At 49.6% G+C, this 17,830-nt stretch overlaps 1 protein-coding gene and 1 pseudogene across 2 annotated transcripts in view; both read right to left on the bottom strand.

Moving 5' to 3' along the window:
- Positions 1–10: 10 nt before the first annotated feature.
- Positions 11–519, bottom strand: LOC102501555 (ubiquitin-conjugating enzyme E2 L3 pseudogene; annotated as a pseudogene).
- A 6,629-nt stretch (positions 520–7,148) lies between these two features.
- Positions 7,149–17,830, bottom strand: part of SH3YL1 (SH3 and SYLF domain containing 1) — a 35,315-nt gene continuing 24,633 nt past the window's right edge. For both annotated transcript variants that reach the window (XM_006153533.3, XM_006153534.2), the window contains 4 exons: positions 17,305–17,470; positions 16,619–16,694; positions 11,835–11,891; positions 7,149–8,044 (listed from right to left, as the gene is read on the bottom strand). In XM_006153533.3, coding sequence (XP_006153595.1) covers positions 7,854–8,044; positions 11,835–11,891; positions 16,619–16,694; positions 17,305–17,470 — 490 coding nt within the window. In that variant the 3' untranslated portion in view covers positions 7,149–7,853. The remainder of the gene's footprint in view (positions 8,045–11,834; positions 11,892–16,618; positions 16,695–17,304; positions 17,471–17,830) is intronic.

Here is a 17,830-nt window from a genome sequence, read left to right as displayed (position 1 = left end):
ACTGCTCGGGGTCTCTGCTCACACTTGCTGGGATCAATCGTGGCAGATTTTAGTCCACAGTTCGCTTCTCCCCAGATTTCCTTGTAAACTCTTCAGCGTTCTTACAGAATTTTGATGTTCTTTAGAGTATTCTTTAGCTAGGTCAGCCCGGAGTGGGGGCTCGGGCTTGGGGCCGAGGGACTGGATTACTGGGTCGGTTTTGGTGGCTGGCTTCCAGTTTTCAGCACTAATTACTGGCAGACAGACCTGCCCCTTTTCATTGATGTTGGGGTTATAGATCTTTGTTTTAAATGTGATCTTCGGTGGTTTGAATGGGTACTCTGCTGGAAAGTTGATTTCGATTCTGAAGGCCCCCTTGTCATATGGAGGGGTGTCAGGAACAATAAGCCCTTGCCAAGTCAATAAATTAGCTTCATCAACCTGGGTGTTACGGAAGGTTTTCATTCCACATTTACGGGTTTCTTCAAGCTCCTTCATCAGCCTCCTGCTGGCCGCCATCTTGGATCTGGTGCTGCTGCCTGCCCCGGCTGTTCATCTTTGTTACACAAGTTGACGTGAGTGCTGTTGGAGGTGTAAAATAAGCATCTTAAGATATATGAATAATGGTCAGGGGATTTAGCTTAATTCCACTAAATATGGGATGTTTCTGTAGACTCAGAAAAATGTGTTTAAGTTCTATTTCCTGTTAAGAGTCGCATCCCTTGGCAGACTTGGTGCTGTCTTCTCAATTAAAAGATGGAATTTCTTCAATAACAGCATTTTGCGAGGCAATGGAGGTGCGAAGTGACAAGACCTGGTCTCTCCCAGGACTGAGCGTGAGTGGAGGGCGAGGGGGACAGAGGCAAAGGCATGAGGCGGATGCCCCCCGACCACACGGGGACGACGGCTGAGGCGGGGACCCGACCAGAACACACATTTCACACGTGAGAAATGCTGAGATACTCCTAAAACTAAACTTAGACTTGACCGTGTAGAAAGACATGCCCAGTCCTACCTTTAGACAGCTGAATGGCATGAGGTGCCAGTTTCCTCTGTGTTAATACACACACTTAACACAGTTCTAAAAAAAATGCCAAGTCTCTTTTTTCTGGAAATGGTAAAAGTGAGTTTAAAGTTTCCAGGTGAACCTGAACAAAGAGAACAGCCTGGAAAACTGCACGGAAAGCAGCGAGAGGGATGGCCAGTCCGGCCACGCGTGGCAGCACCCAGCCTCGGGGTTCCGTCAGCACGGGGTGAGCGGGGCAGAGCCAGGGCAGCTGCAGACCCGGCTGCGGAGGGCTGGAGCCCAGGGCGTCGCTCTCGGGGAGGGCCAGGAAGGCCGTCAGTGCAGGCGACGACTGGACTCAGGTCCCACAGCACAGGCCTGAATGAACTCCAGAGGAGCAGAGTTCCACGTGAAGCAGTCTCATAGAAGTACAGAGAACTTTCAAGAGAAGTTCTTTATCATGTGGGTATGGGGGAAGCCCCACAGGTTAGGCTGTAAAACAAAGGTTCCTTTTTTTTTTTTTTTTTTAACTGCAGAAAAATCCATAGGAAAACTCAAAAAATGACAACTGGGAAAAAATACCCATAATTTATATTATGGAAAAAGGTGATCACCCTCCTAATATATAAAAGCCTCGGGACGCCCGTGGTGTGGTAGTCGCGGCTGCTGGGTCTCATGTGGCCGATAGCGCACTCGAGTCCTGGCCCGATGACTTGAGAAACATGCGAGGCATGTGTGTGCACATGCCCCAGATCCCAGAAGAAGAAACGGAGAAGGGATTGTGGTGCGAATGTCCCCACGAGGGTGTGTGTGTGTGTGTGTGTGTGTGTGTGTGATTGTCTCTAGTAAACACATGTACCCTATAGCAAATTTTTAAAAATCTCAAAAAATCAGTAAGAAATGAAAACTAACAATGGGTAAACTAAATAAACAGGTCACAGCTATAGTCATAAAAATGACCCTGGGACAGGAAGGAGGAAAGGAAGCACCCGGAGCGGCCCAAGGCTCAGGACCGTGTGACCTGCTGGGCTGCTCCTGTGCTTCCATTTCCAGGAAAAAATAAAGGCCTGCTTTACCTGCCTTCAGGTGTCCCAGCATTTTTGGTGGCCTTTGAACACTGGGATGTTCGGGCCAGCAGGTGGTGTGGGGTCGAGGTGGACTGGGTCCCATGTGGCCCACGGCGTGGCCCAAGTCCAAGCCCTTCAGACTGAGAAGCTGTCCGGGTGTGTGAGCGTGCGCCCCAAGCCCCTAGAGGAGACATGGGGGCTTGGATGGCGGGTGCTTTCAAACTTTCTCTGTCTCTTTTGAAACCTCTCTGCCGTGCGTGGTGGAGGGGCTCTTCTCACCCCCCGGCTCATGCGTGTCCTCAGTGGACCGTCTTTTATTCTGCCATGTGTGGTGGGTGGGGCTCTTCTCATTCCCGGTTCATGCATGTCCTCAGTGGACCGTGCGTGGTGGGTGGGGCTCTTCTCACTCCCTGGCTCATGCGTGTCCTCAGTGGACCGTGCGTGGTAGGTGGGGCTCTTCTCACTCCCGGCTCACCCGTGTCCTCAGTGGACTGTGCGTGGTGGGTGGGTGCCTTCTCACTCCCGGCTCACCCGTGTCCTCAGTGGACTGTGCATGGTGGGTGGGCTCTTCTCACTCCCTGGCCAGTGGTCCGGGCATGGTGGGTTGGCTCCTCTCCCCGGCTCACGCGTGTCCTCAGTGGACCATGCGTGGTGGGTGGGCTCTTCTCACTCCCGGCTCACCCGTGTCCTCAGTGGACTGTGCGTGGTGGGTGGGCTCTTCTCACTCCCTGGCTCACGCGTGTCCTCAGTGGACCGTGCATGGTGGGTGGGCTCCTCTCCCCGGCTCACGCGTGTCCTCAGTGGACCATGCGTGGTGGGTGGGCTCTTCTCACTCCCGGCTCACCCGTGTCCTCAGTGGACTGTGCATGGTGGGTGGGCTCCTCTCCCCGGCTCACGCGTGTCCTCAGTGGACCATGCGTGGTGGGTGGGCTCTTCTCACTCCCGGCTCACCCGTGTCCTCAGTGGACCGTCTTTTATTTTTGTTAAGGAAGTGCCCAGATCATTCACTCTTATTTGGGTGGGTGTGTCAAAATGGAATCTGAGTTTTGTTAGATGCCTCTTCAAATGTGCGAGGACGATCTTATTTTTATCTCCAACAGGTAAGGGGATGAATGATTTTCACAGGTTTCAGGAAACCGGGTTAGCCTTGGTCCTCAGGTTTGCCCGCCTAGAGCGAAGGCGTTGGGATCGCTGCCGGGGTGGAGCAGGCTGCGATTTCTGAGAAGCCGAGGTGCCGCGTTCTTGTGGAGTCTCATACCTGCACACGGCATTTGGAAGCTGTCCTTTCACGATCTTCCCAACCCACTGTGATGTGATGAAGTCGGCCTTTCTGGGTTTTACTGCAAAGCTAAGCAATGCAGTCATTTGGTTTTCTTTAACCCTCTGCCATTAGGGTTTGTAAACTCGACCTACGTATTCACAGAGCTTGACTTTTCAAGCTAGTATGGATTTTCTTATTTGCCTATGGCCAGAAATGTTACCTGTACTATTTCTTTCTTTTCTCTTAAAAATTATTATTATTATTCTTTATGATTATGATTTTTCTGATGATACATTATGATGATCATCATTTAATTTACTATAGGGCACATGTGCTTACCAGAGAAAGAGAGAAGGAAAGTGAGAAAGCAAGCCGCCAGGTCTGGGACTTGAACCACAGTTGGCCATGTGGAAATCCAGCACCTTAACCACCATGCCACTTGTTGGCCCCTGTACTACTTCTTCTTATAGGATAACGGAGGTTTCCTTTGTGATTTTATGGTCAGGCAGTCCACCTCGAGCACTCAGTCGGCACCATCTTTTTTTTCTCTTTTGCTATAGGGCACATGCACTCGCCAGAGAGACAGAGAGAGACAGAGAGACAGAAACAAGAAATCACCTCCCAGGGGAGATGGCCACACCACAGTCCCTTCTCCTCCATTCTCCTCTTCGGATCTTGGGCACATGCACATATGTGCCCGGCATGAGTTTAAGCCACCGGGTCCGAGACTCGAACTGTGGTCGACTACGTGGGAGTCCAGTGACATAGCCATCACGCCAACTGCTGGTCACAGTTGGCACCATCTTGCTGTATGGATAGCGAGCAGGGGCCCTTCTCTGTCTCCTTGAGCTGCAGTGCACTGAGGGCGATGGGCTAGTCTCTCCTTTCATATTTCTGTTTTTATATATTTCTGCTTTTATCTGACAATCCATCTTGATAATTACTAATCATTGTTACAGGTCCTTTGATGAAGCATCAAGTCTTCATTTAAATCCACTCAGGGTAGCACAAGTATGGAGGCACCCTCGCCAACCCTCTGCCCAGCCGGCTCTTCCGCCCTGGTGCTGGCCAAGACCGACCTGCTTCTATCACTGAGATTCTGCCTTCTGAAGCCTCTTACATGAATGCGTTCGTAGGTGAGTAGCTTTTGTGCCTGACTTCCGACGCTTAGCAAAATGCTATGAGACCGATCTGGGGGTCGTGGGTCTGGAGCCTGGCCCCTTTTGTTGCCAAGTGCTGGGTGCTCCAGGGCGTGGATGTACCCCGATTTCGCCTATTCGACAGGCGGGATGTGAGTGGATTGTTTCCAGGGGGGCTGTTAGAACAGCTGACGGCCATCACATGAGACGTACGCGGGCACCTGGAGTGAGCTCTGTGGCGTGGGGTAAAGGCGCGCACCCTCGCTACGCTAAACTGCCACGTCGTTTCCCAGAGCGACTGCAGGATTCTGCGTTTCCAAGGTGAGAGTTCAGGCTCCCGTGCTCTCATTAGCAGTCGCCAGTTGCTCCGGTGTCAGGCATTCGGGCTGCCCAGTAGCGTCATTCTGTCTCCACGTGCTTTCCCAGTTGCTGGGCATGCCGAGCCCTTTTCCTGTCCTTGCCGGCAGGCATGGATTTTCACTGATGACATGATTGACGTCTTTCGCCCATTTTGGCATCCGGTTATCACTTTGTTACCAAGTTGTAATAGTTTTCAGATTTTCGTCTGTGGAATTTTTTTTTTTTAATTAGCTTCTTTTCTCTTTTTTAAAGAGCTATTTATTTTAATTTTATTTCTTGTTTTTAAATTTGCTGCAAGGCATGTGTACCCACCAGAAAGAGACAGAGAGAGAGAGAGAGAGAGAGAAGGTGAGAAAGCAAGCCACCAGGTTTGGGATCCGAACCGCAGCCGGCCATGTGGGAGTCCAGCACCTCAACCACCACGCCACCTGCGGGCCCCTCATCTGTGGAATTTAGCAGTTCGGTGCTGAGGTGCTGAGGTGTGTATTTTCTGGTTTATTCTATGGCAGGCTCATCCTTCTTAAGCCTGTAGTTCCCGACTCCTCACAGTCTGGGAATATTCTCAGCTGTTCTCACCAACAGCCCTATGGCCCCTCCCTGCTTGGACTGGGGCTCTGCTCAGCAAGGGCCTCCCACCTGCCCCTGCATCTCCCTCTGTCCACGTCTCAGCCCTTCCTCTCTGGGCGTTCATCCAATGTCTGACCTGTCAATTTGGTGACTCTTTGCCATGACTGGATTACTCTTAAACCCTTTCATTGTCTTTTTGGTTTTATTTTTCAGTTTCAAAATTTCCATTTAGTATCAAATTCCTATGTCTTATAGTATCAACTTTCTACTGAAACTCCCCAACTTTAGCACCTTGAATGTATATGGCATAGTTTTTATAAGTAACTCCATTGCAAATTAATTGATTTGATTATTTTTACAAGTTTAAATGTCTAAATCTGTAAGTTTAAAAGCATATACAATACCACATGTGCCTAAGCACCAGTGTGCTTAGAAATAAGTACATGCATAACGACGTAAACAAACGCGTGGGTTCAGGCAGCTAAGACCCAGAGAGATGCTTAGAAGGGGACGTTCGCTGGGAGGAGTCTGAAAAGGAACCCTCACTGTATTTCTCACTGGGTGATGGGGATGGCCCTTTTCACCTCCCCCGTATCTTAGGAATGGCATAGTGAGTAAAACAGGCTAACACGCGTGTGCGTGTGTGTGATGCTGTGAAGTGGGGATAAGAAGAGGAGGGTGAGTGTGAGTAAAACAGGCTAACACGCGTGTGCACGTGTGTGAGGCTGTGAAGCGGGGATAAGAAGGTGGAGCGTGGGAACCAGCAGTTAGTGTAATGGCTATGTCACTGGATTCCCACGTAGTCAACCGCGGTTCGTGTCCCAGACCCGGTGGCTTAAAACTCACGCCGGGCGTGTGTGCGTGCGTGCCCAAGATCCCGAGAGGAGAATGGAGGAGAAGGGATTGCGGCGTGACCATCCCCCCTGGGGGGTGATTTCTCGCTTTCTGTCTCTATGTCTCTCTCTGTCTGTCTGGCGAGCGCACACGCCCTACAGTGAAAATCTCTCAAAAAAAAAAAGAAGGTGGAGCGTGAGTGTGCTACTTCTGAGGATTTGCTGTGTTGAAGCAAGGACTAAGAACCCGCGTTGTGGCTGTGGCAATGCCCGGCCGAGCTGCGGGCCTGCGTCAGGCTCCGGCTAGCAGAGGCAGGGGGTGGCTGGGTCCAGAGGGTGTTTTGAAGGTGGGTTTGATGCAGGGTGTGGTCAGAGCGGAGAACCCAGTATGATTCCATTGTCACCTGCGGCTCAGGAGGGAGGGCTGGGATTTCTAGCTGAGCCGGAATGGGCTGGGCAGGGAGCAGGGGAGGCCGAGGAGAGGAAAGCAAAAGCTCAGTTTTTGTTTTTGTTTTTGTTTTTCCCTTTTGGAGAGGCCCCTTCGCTATAGGGCGCGTGCGCTCGCCAGACAGACAGAGAGAGACATTAGAGACAGAAAGTGAGAAATCACCCCCCAGGGGGGATGGTCACGCCACAATCCCTTCTCCTCCATTCTCCTCTTGGGATCTTGGGCACGCACGCACACGCGCCTGGCGTGAGTTTTAAGCCACCAGGTCCAGGACGCGAATCGTGGTCGACTAGTGGGAGTCCAGTGACATAGCCATTACGCTAACTGCTGGTTCCCAAAAGCTCAGTTTTGAACAAGTCAGGTGCAAGACACCATCACATGCCCAACTGAACCTCATTCTGAGTTTGGGGAAATGTTTGTCAGTTTTTAACCTGTGCTGAACCACAGGATTCTACCTTACAAAAATAAAGACAAAATCAAGATATTAACTTTAGCAAGCATTCTTTAAACATTTATTCGCAAGCAATGCAAACAGGCCACCGACGTGGATTCTACTGCTAGAAGCGGGCAGGCCGAGCTCCATGAACAAGAGACTGAAAGCATAGTTGCTAACGTGCAGTGGTCACGCTGACCTAGTGATTCGTTTCTGCTGTGAAAGTTTAATATTTCCAGCCTCCAGAGCTGGGAGAAATCAAAGCCTATTGCTCATTAGACAGATGCAGATGCGGAAGGTATGAAGATAATCAGAAAGGATTCTTATTCCATAACTCCAAGACTTACTCAACACTCCTAAGGGATTTCTTTTTCTCTAGCCACTTTCCAAATAGAAACGCGTGATCTGACAGTCACAGCTCTAGCCCGAACTCTCAGACTGAAGTACTGATATACACAGATGTTTAAAAGTGAACACGGAGGAGCCATGACCACGCGAGTTAGAAGATACTGACTATGACGTAGTGTGTGGCTGCAATTAGTACAATGTATTTAAGAATATGTAAGCTATCTTTCTACATATAAGCAAAATCTTTTTCATACCAGATTAAAGATTTGTAGAAAAGTATTTTAAACTTATATTAAACATCCCTTAGCTGCTTAGTTGGGTAGTAAGCCCTGTCAGTGTAGCAGTGTTTTTTTTTGTTTTTTGTGTTTTGTGGTTTTTTTTTTGGTAATCCTCAAAAAGAAAATAATATAAACTAATCCATGGCTACATAGTTGGCAGGGAAAATGCCAGTTTGACCTCGAAGCTTTCCCTCCCACCAATCGAAGCGCGATTCCGTTTTCGATGTAACAGTGATTCTCTCTCCAGCTTGAAAATTCAAATCCCCTGGTTGTTGTCCTTCAAAAGAATACAGCGCTGTCACTTCTGCCAGTGGGCTTGAACTGCCTAAAACGAGGAAACAGTGTTTAAGTTACTTATGTTTTTAGGGAAAACCTTGGGAGCACATGCAGGTCAGACAGAAATCGACCACCGAGGGCCAGGCAGACCCCCAGGTTGGTCTGTGCGATTCCACCACAGGGTTAAACATCGCTGTCTCCTTTGAAAAGAACATTTGGTAACAGCATTTTCCAAGTCCACATAAGTCATAACTGCTCCTTGTATACACCTAATGGTGTGCTGAGCAAACGCATGTCGTTAGGCTTGCTTGAATCTTGAATAATCTGTAAGATATTATTAACATTTCTCCTGTTTTAATTGAGTAGTCATTGCTGAGGTCTGAATGTCTGTTCCCCCCCCAAATTCGCATGTTGAAGTTATGTTTTAAAACCTTTTGTTTACTTTTATTATTATTATTATTTAGTTTGCCGTAGGGCACATGTGCTCACCAGTGAGAGAGAGACAGAGAGGGAAGGAAAACGAGAAAGCAAGCTGCCAGTCTAGGACTCCAGCCACCGTCCGCCATGTGGGAGTCCAAGGCCCTCACCACATGCCACCTGCCAGCCCCACATACGCTGGCATTCTAACCCCAACGTGGCAGAGTGTAAGGTGGGGCCTTCGGGAGCCGGGATTAGTGTCCCTCACACACAGCACAGACAGCTGCCCGGCAGGGACATGGCAAGGACAGACGCCGTCTGTGACCAGCGCTGGGGCTTGCCAGCCCTGCGGTCTCCTGGCCCCGTGAGCCTGGGCCCCGCCTCCAGTACTGTGAGGAGGGGCGGTCTCTCTGTCACTAGACCCAGTCGAGGTGTCCTGTAAGAGGAGCCCAAATGGACGAAGTTGTGCGGAAGCCACTGAGGATTAAGGCCCTTGGGAAAAGCTGGGTCGGTGCTAATGACGGGCAGGGCGGCGCCTCTGCTGCTCGGCCTTCACACTCAGGCCTGCTTTCCTCTGAGCCGCAGGAGAGTCCAGATGGGAGAGGAGGAAGTCAGGCTAGAGAGCGGGGCGCCTGTTGGTTTTAACTTTTTAAAACCACCAGCTCGGTGGTTTCAATTTTTTTTTATTATTATTATTTAACTTTATTTATTTATTTATTTATTTTAATTTGACCACAGAGTGACAGAATGAGAGAGTGAGAGAGAGAGAAAGCCGCCAGGTCTGGGACTCGAACTGCAGTTGGCCATGACGCCACCTGCCAGCTCCCCCTGGTGGTTTGAGAGGAAGACCTTCCTGTGGTGTGAGCAGGTTGTGTGAAGGTCACTGTCAGATTCTTCTTCCTGCAGCCGTGTTGGAGCCCGGTGAGACGGTGGGGGCTGCCGCCCAGCGAAGATGGAGTTGCACAAAGCCTTCACCAATCACAGTTCTGGGCTGGGGAGCCTCTACCCTGCACCTCCAGGAACTGCGCAGGGGGGTCAGGAGCTCAGAGCCCACCTTCCATCCACACCAGGCCAAGGCCAGGTCAGGAGGGAGGCAGGAGGTCCCAGGAGCCACCTGAGCCCAAGACAATGGCTCACACAGGATGCAAGCACAATGATAAGGTTTTTCCAAAAAGCTCCAAGAGACTGGAATCCCTCTTTAATGTAAATGGAGATCATTTCCATTGGAGGTCTGTTCACGGGAGAATTTGTTAAAAATAAGTTAAAAGGGACCAGCAGATGGCATAATGGTTATGGCTAGACTCCCATGTAGTTGACCGCCATTCAAGTCCTGGACCTGGTGGCTTAAAACTCATGCTGGGCGCATATGCGTTAGTGCCCAGGACCCCAGGAGGAGAGTGGAGGAGAGGGGTCTGTGGCATGGCTACCCCTGGGGGGCTGATCTCTCACTTTCTGTCTCTCTGTCTCTCCAGGCAATGCCCATGCCCTATAGCAAAAGTCTCATTCTTAAAAGAAAAAGTTAAAAACAAAAAGGGACCAGCAGATGGTGTAATGGTTCAGTGCTGGACTCCCACATAGTTGACTGTGGTTCACATCTTGGGCCCAGCAATTTAAAACTCACGCCAGACACGTGTGTGTGTACCCAAAATCGTCAGAGCAGAATGGAGGAGAAAGGACTGCATCGTGGCCATCCCCCCCAGGGGGGCGATTTCTCTCTTTCTCTGTCCCTCAGGCGAGCTCATGCGCCCTATTGCAAAAGAATTTCTCTTTAAAGAGTATTAAAATAACTAAAAAGTAAGGTGAGCCAACATTGTTCCGGGAAGGGGCCCACCTGGCCACCAGAAAGCCCCATAGCGTTACGCTGACGCCCTCATTCACAGGCACCCTCTTAAAATCCTGAAGAATCTTGGAGCGACTGGCCATTTCCAGGACGATACTCAGGCCCAGTGCGAATGGGGGTACAGAGGGACACAGCTCGGTCAGACTACAGTCTGCGCTGGGGGAGGGCAGCCCCCGGGGCTCACACTCCGCGAGGCCGGCCTCCTGGGTGTCTGCTGACCCTGCCTGTGTGTGGCACCTCGGCCCAGGAACGCGTCAGGGCCAGGGCCCCCGGAAGCGTGGGCGTCGCTGCTGTGAGGAGACCTCGAGGACGCTGCTGAAGGGACATTTCAACACATTTTTATCTGCATGATATAAATTTTTAAAATATTTGAATACCTAACTTCTCGATATTTTATTTACAAGAGATGGTTAATTCTCAACTACGTTAAATCCTGTAGGGTGTAGCCCTGTGACACTAGTGACAAAATTATTTCACATTAAAACAGACGATTCATGACGGGACGATTTAGCTTGTGCCCTCAGTCTGTGACCCTCTCACGGTTGTAAATAATGGCTAATTCTTTCAAGGAACATTTCTAAAGAGCATTAAAGTAAGGCAGGTGGAGGACCACTTTTACCATAGAAACCATATCAAGTTTTATGAAGTAGTTTCCACTAACAGTGAAAGATTTTAACATGAAAAATATTGCTTAAAAATTATAAAATGTATACGACCAGCAGGTTGTGTTGTGGTTAAGACATTGGATTTTCACATGGCTGACTGAGGTTCAAGTCCTGGACTTGGCAGCTTAACAATCATGCTAAGTATGTGTGTATGTGTGCCCAAAATCCCAGAGGAGAGTGGAGAAGGGACTGTAGCGTGGCCTTCCCCCCGGCCCCGTCCCAAGCAGTGCATGCACCTAAGGTAAATATCTTAAAACAAACAAACAAAAACAAACAATATATATATATATATATATATATATATTTAGCTAAAACTCACAGAAAATGCCACAAGGATTTTAAAGTTGACATTCAAAGTTAGGACTGCCCACAGTGCAGGATTAGGCACTGCTCAGAGGAAGCTGGGTCCCACATGGCTGACAGGATTGGGGTCCTGACCCTGGTGGCTTAGAGCAGACACTGGGTATGTGCGTGTGCACCCAGACAGCGCCAGGATGGAGACAGTGGCATGGCCAGCCCACCCTGTGTGCAGGTATCCTCTGGCACGTGGAAAAGGAAGACAGCAAACTCTGTCCTTCTGTTCCAGTGGCAGGTCCTGGAGCTCCTGGGCTAGTTTTCAGAAGAACACGTGGTGCCTAGATGGCATGGCACCCAGGACTCACACCTCCTGGTCCCAGCAGGTGCTCCGGGCAGGGAGCTAGACTCCTCAGGCCCTGCCTCAGCCCATCTCAGCACAGAGCAGAAAGGACCACAGGACCACAGTGTTACCATGAGCTGCTTCTCACAAGAACAGGGCGGCCCTGCCAGTCAGGACAGGCTGAAGGCTCTCAGACGCCTCCATAGCCCTCAGATCAACCGAAACGCCTGATTATAAGATAGACGTGAATCATTTTCAACATACAGACTTTTTTACTTACCAGTTTGCTCATGATAGCCAGAAAGTCCAGGATAGAGTTTATGTTCGTTTCTGGTACCTGTAAAAGAGGGGTGATTTATAAAGCTTTTTAGTGTGTATAGTGCACCAGCTACAACGGAAAGCCTGTGTCTTGTCCTTGCTCAGCACATATTTTATATCACCGTAACTGATAGAAGCAGTATTAATTGATCACGCTTTAAATCGAGGTTTGCTTGAATGAACACAGAGACAGGCAGAGTGGGAGCAACGGCGGGCACAGACAGGGCACGCGTGTGCTGACTGCGGCCTCGAGCATATCGCACCGAGGACTCACAGTTGTTCTTTCCAGGAGCGGCTCAGAGTGCCGGAATTCTAACACGGTGGTGACCCCCGAGTCCGTGATTTCAAACAGTCTTCTTGCTCAACTCTGAAACATTTAAAGGGCATGAGCACATGCCATTGTGTTTTTAAACCAACAAAGTTGTTTCATATAAACTTAAATTGTACTTTTTATTACATTTTGCATATGATTCTTTAAACAGTCGTATTGTTCCTTCTTTGGGATGAAACACGTAAATATCATAGTTATCTGAAACCTACTATCGACTAGCTCTTTTTAGTAGTCAGAAATTATGCCGTGTCCTTTTTTTCTAGTGAGAGATTTTTGCTGTAGGGTGTGTATGCTTGCTGGAGAGACAGAGTTAGAAAGCAAGAAATCACCCCTAGGGAAGATGGCCATACTGCCATCCATTCTCTTCCATTCTCCTCTTGGGATTTTGGGCAGGCACACACACATGCCCGGCGTGAGTTTTAAGCTGCTGGGCTTGGGGCTTGAATTATGGTCAACTGCGTAGGAGTCCAGCGACAACCATTACACCATCTTGCTGGTCCCATGCTGTGTTCACGCTTAACTTTTAAAACCTATTTCCACCTCTGTTGTCTCAAAGGTTATATAGCAATGTTTTAGTGTTACATTTTTATGTAACATTTTTACAACAAAAATTTGGATAGGAATTTATTCTAGATTTATTATAATAATCAGAAGCTGTCATTAAACAACCTCTTGTGGACTGAGCCACTGGCATTGTTATCAGTAAGTCGAGTTACACCTTCGGGGGACAATGTGGAGCGGCGAGGTCAGGACGGTCTGGGCTTGCTTTTCTTCCTCAAGTGCAGAAAAGATGACTGAGGGTGGAGAAGAAGGGGGTAACCTGCCTGCCCTGTTCTCAGCTGGGTGACTTTAAGGAAGAACTCAGCTGGGCACCAGGCACCTGGAATTCGTGTCTCTTAGAAGATCTGTGCCCTGTGCCCTGTGCTGTCATCCACCTGAAGAGCTCAGCCTACAGGAGCAGGACTCCATTGTTGGGCCCACACACAGGGCTGGAGAGTGCAGTGAAGGGCGTTGGACCCCTCATGGCCAACTGTGGCTCAAATCTCGACTCCAGTGGCTTGAAAAACACACTGAGCGCGTGTACACATGTGTGCTCAAGGTAGAGCAGCGAGGCTATTCAGGTGTGGGAGGAGGGTGGGCACTGAGGGAGCTGGGGAGCGATTCAAAGGGGGAAAAGAGCAAAACATTTAGTGGACACAAAAATGGAAAAAATAGTAAAATAGTTTTTAAAAATGACTAGCATAATTTTGGGTGGATGAACGGATGAAGACAGAAACGAGCGCTGTGGAGTGGGTGGGAATGTGACCACGTTCACGGCAGCACACTCACCACGAAGCACTGGGCGCCCACCTAACCGGAAGGGCCAGGAAACCAGAGACTTTACACCTTACGAAGAGTTCATTCATGTATGTAACATCATTGAATTGCTATCTAAAACCTGTAGAATAAATAGAAGTTCACTAAATTATCTTAACTTGCATATTCGAGGAAGACTTGGTGAGATAACCCTAAGTCCGTGGGCAGACGTACCCAGTGACTACAAAAATGGAACGTCACAAGAAAATCTGGGGGCCCATGATCATAATCTGGAAGGTGGGACAGAAGTGGGAAGACCCTAACCTCACTAAAATAATCTAAATCTATGAAAAATAAATGAAAGACATGTTTTTACATGAAAAACACCCATATATTGAAATATATGAAAGATAAGATCAATAGACAAATGATAAATGTAGAAAAATACCACAAGTAAATGACAGAGCCCTTACTACATAAAGCATTTCTACAAACTGAGAATACAACGAATACCCCAATAGAAAAGAAGAGGTGGGCTAATGAAGTGCAGAGACTTGTCAGGCAAGATTCAGTCCGAAACGCCGACAATCACATGAGCAACGCTCAGCTGCGCGGATAGACAGGAAGGGACGCAACCAGCCTTGACTCACGGCCACTGAGGTGGCTCTGTGGCTGACGGGAAGAGGGGTGTGCTGAGGAGGCCGCCGTGTGCCCTGGGGCGGGATGCACGTGGCCCAAGTGTGCTTAGTGGGGAGTCGATGAGTGGGGACGCCAGGTGTGGGAGAGTGACATGACAGGGTGCTAGAGATTGTCACGTGCTGGGAGTCTGGTGGTGTGTGTACATGGCTGGGATTGTCACGGGAGTGCATGTGGCAGGGACTGTCATGGGGGTACATGGCAGGGACTGTCACAGGGGTATGCGGTAGGGATTGTCATGGGGGTGTACATGGTGGGGACTGTCACAGAGGAGGGAGGGTATGCGGTGGGGAGTGTTCCAAGGAGTATACGAGGCGGGGACTGAAGATAAGGAATGGCTATGAGACTCTTCAGAAGTAAAGATTTAGAAAAGTAACAGACTAAATTTGTTAAAAACTTGAAAACATATCCTTTGGCTCATTATGCCCCTCTTATTAATTATCTTAGAAAAAGAACGTCATCTTCCATAGGTGGGCACCTGATTTTCCAGCACCATTTGCTGAAGAGATCTTGTTTTCTCCACCGGAGTGTCTGATGGCCTTTGTCGGAAATCAGCTGGCTGTGTGTTTTGGGGTTCATCTCTAGGGTCTCTATTCTGTTCCATTGGTCTACATGCCTCTTTTAACATCAGAGCCAGCATGTGTGTGCATATGTGTGGGCATGTATGTGTGTATGCACGCGTACATGTGTGAGCATATGTGTGGGGGCATGTGCGTGTGTGTGCATGTGTGTGTGCATATGTGTGCATGCCTAATCTCCAAAGGACAGAAGATGGAGGGGGCCATGGGGTGGCCACCTTCCATGGAAGGTGCTTTCTCACTTTCTCTTTTTTTTTCCTCTCCAGCAAGCACATGAGCCTTCTGGCAAATTTTTAAAAAAAAGGAAATCAAAAGAGAAAAGAAATTAAAAATAAAAATTTAGTTTTTGATAGTGAGTTTAGGAACAGGTCGAATTTAAAGTACAAGGTTAAAAATGGTGGCTCTGAGTCCTGAAAGGTACATTCTGAATATATAATTTCATATGTTGAAATCTTGAAAGATCAGTTCTTCAGGTATAAAATCCCCGACATCTGATATTCCCAAAACCACAATTCTGTAAACTTAAAATCCCAAGGGGTGTTGAGACCGCAGGGTTTGGAACACTTACTCAGAGGCTGTGAGCAGGCTGTCTCCTGAGTGGGACGGTCATGGAGGGAGGGGACTGTCTCAAAGTGAGCTACTGGCAGGAGCGGGGGTCAAGAGGACCAGCATGGCCCGCTCTGCAGTGGGGTGGTGGCGCCCTGCCCCAGGGAAGCCAGATCCCATGTGGCAACCCCAGTCAGCCTGAACACGCCTGCTACCATTCTCTGACCCCTCTGAGTGCCCGGGATAGCATGGCCCGCTCTGCAGTGGGGTGGTGGCGTCTTGCCCCAGGGAAGCCAGATCCCACGTGGCAACCCCAGTCAGCCTGAACATGCCTGCTACCATGTTCTGACCCCTCTGAGTGCCCGGGACCTGGCAGGCTGGGAGACCAGAGGAAGACGAGTGCAGTGTGAGCAGAGCTGGATGCAGGCTGCCCTCCTGGTGGGAGAGTGCAGCTCACCGTGAGAGCAGGCACCTGGGGAGGGCCAGTGACATGAGTAGCCTTGCTCCTGAGACTGCCTGGAGGGGACGCGGGCATGACTGGCTGAGAGCCAGCACGAGCGGCAGGGCTGGACACAGGATGTGGAGGGTGGGCACGGGCTCCCCGCCCTCTGGAGGACTGTAACCTTCACTCCCCAAGAACGTGTCCTGCACCTCCTCCCACTAGCCGCAGTCGCTTTCCTGCAGGTGACGCCCCTGCCCCATGCTCTGTCTTCAAAGGCAGGACCTCCAGTGCGGCATGCCCGTGCCCGCGTGACAGTTGCTCACTGTAAGCAAGGTCCCCTCTTCTGCACGTCTGTTTCCCACTGGCATGCTCTGCTGTGAAAGCACAGTTCCAAGGGTGACCATCATGGAAGGGGAAGGAAAGGTGCCAGGACCGAACCCGGCCTCACAGGTTTCGTGCCCTCTGGAAGCACCTGCAGCCCTTGCTCTCGACGGGCACTGCGAGGTGTTCAGAAATGTAAAGTTGGGAGTGGGCAGAAATATGCTTATTTTCTTCCCATTTCAGATCAGTAGAACAGACTTTGGGAGAAACGACAGAGAAAATAAATGAGAAAAACTTTAAAGATAAACCCCTTTATAGATTTTAAAAAGCACCTTGTAAATATGAACCCCAGGGCACACAGATTACAGCAATGATAATTTGCCTTACTGTTTACAAGAGACTGGATGTTTATTTTTGCTCTTAAATACCCACTAGATCTTTCATTTGACTCTAAAGTTTAACATGTAGCTTATTTCCTTAACAATAATTGTTAACAACTGATTTTAATTGTATTGAACTGAAACAAAAATACTTACTTTTAGAGTCAGAGTTTGGCGGGGCAGCTGCAGGTAATTGCTGAGGCCGTGGTGGTTTGGGGGGTAGTTCTCTCATCTGGGAGGAATGGAGAGAAATACAAAATTCGAAAGCCCTGTTTTTCCTTAGGAGCGTACACTAGCTCCCTCTTCTACTGGCTCACGGGACCGCTCATCAACCAGGCAGCGAGAGCTCCTGGGCACTCTGGCCACAGGGACTGGTGCGCTCGGAGGCCAGGACTGGGATGCGGGTGCTTCTTGCACCTGTGCTAAATCCCCAGCCACCCCCTGAGCTCCTGCCGGGGCTCAAGGAGCCGCACAGTCGCTGGGAGAGGCAAAGAGTTGGGACTCCACACTCCAGGCTCCACTGCAGGCAGCCGTGACCAAGCCACTCTGCAAGGCGTGGAGCTCGGTAAGGCCCGCAGGGCCTGACATGTAGCCAGGGCTCGCACCCCAGCTCTGAGAGCTGCTGCGATAACTCACAGCACAACACTCTTCCCTAGAGAACGTGGCGACAAAAGCACGCCAGATTTGCCGTGAGACGTGCAGAGGCAGCATGCCTGGCTGCGTGGCATTCTCACGGGCCTTTGAGCACATGGAGCTAGAAGGGATGCTCCACAGGACACGCGCACCAGGACAGAGTGCCCGGCAGGAGCACCTGCAGCCACCAGACACGAGAGCCCACGTACAGGTGGCTTCTGCTCCTGTGCTGCTCGCCTCACGTTGCTTTGTCCTTCTTCACTTTCGTACTTTTCAGTGAAGGAGTCAAGGATTTCGTAAAGGTCTTCTGCCTGAGCTGGCCGCGGTATATCCCCAAATAAAATGTCATAAGCGCGAACATCTTGGCCGTAAAACCTAGTAAGAAATATGAAATTGGGGACGTAAGTACATACGGGTCTTGTCTAGAGCTCCGCACAGCACATGCACGCACGCACGTGTGCATGTATACACGCAGACACGTAGCATTCCGTGTACAGACCACTTCTCAGACACACCCATGTTCACTTTTTTACATAAGTTTTAATTCTATTATTATTATTATTTTATGCATTCGATCACTGTACATCATTTGGCTTGCAAAGAGAATTCACCCAACATGAAATACACCTCCGGCCGGTCCAGTCGAGAATACCGTACACGGTCATCAACAGGAAATAAACCATCGTATGTCCCCCGAACATCTCACCTCTTTATTTCCCCCCTTATTTCTCTTTC

Source organism: Tupaia chinensis, unplaced genomic scaffold (assembly GCF_000334495.1).
Source record: "Tupaia chinensis unplaced genomic scaffold, TupChi_1.0 Scaffold000377_5, whole genome shotgun sequence".
Taxonomy (NCBI): domain Eukaryota; kingdom Metazoa; phylum Chordata; class Mammalia; order Scandentia; family Tupaiidae; genus Tupaia; species Tupaia belangeri.
This window is presented reverse-complemented; position numbering and strand designations above follow the sequence as displayed.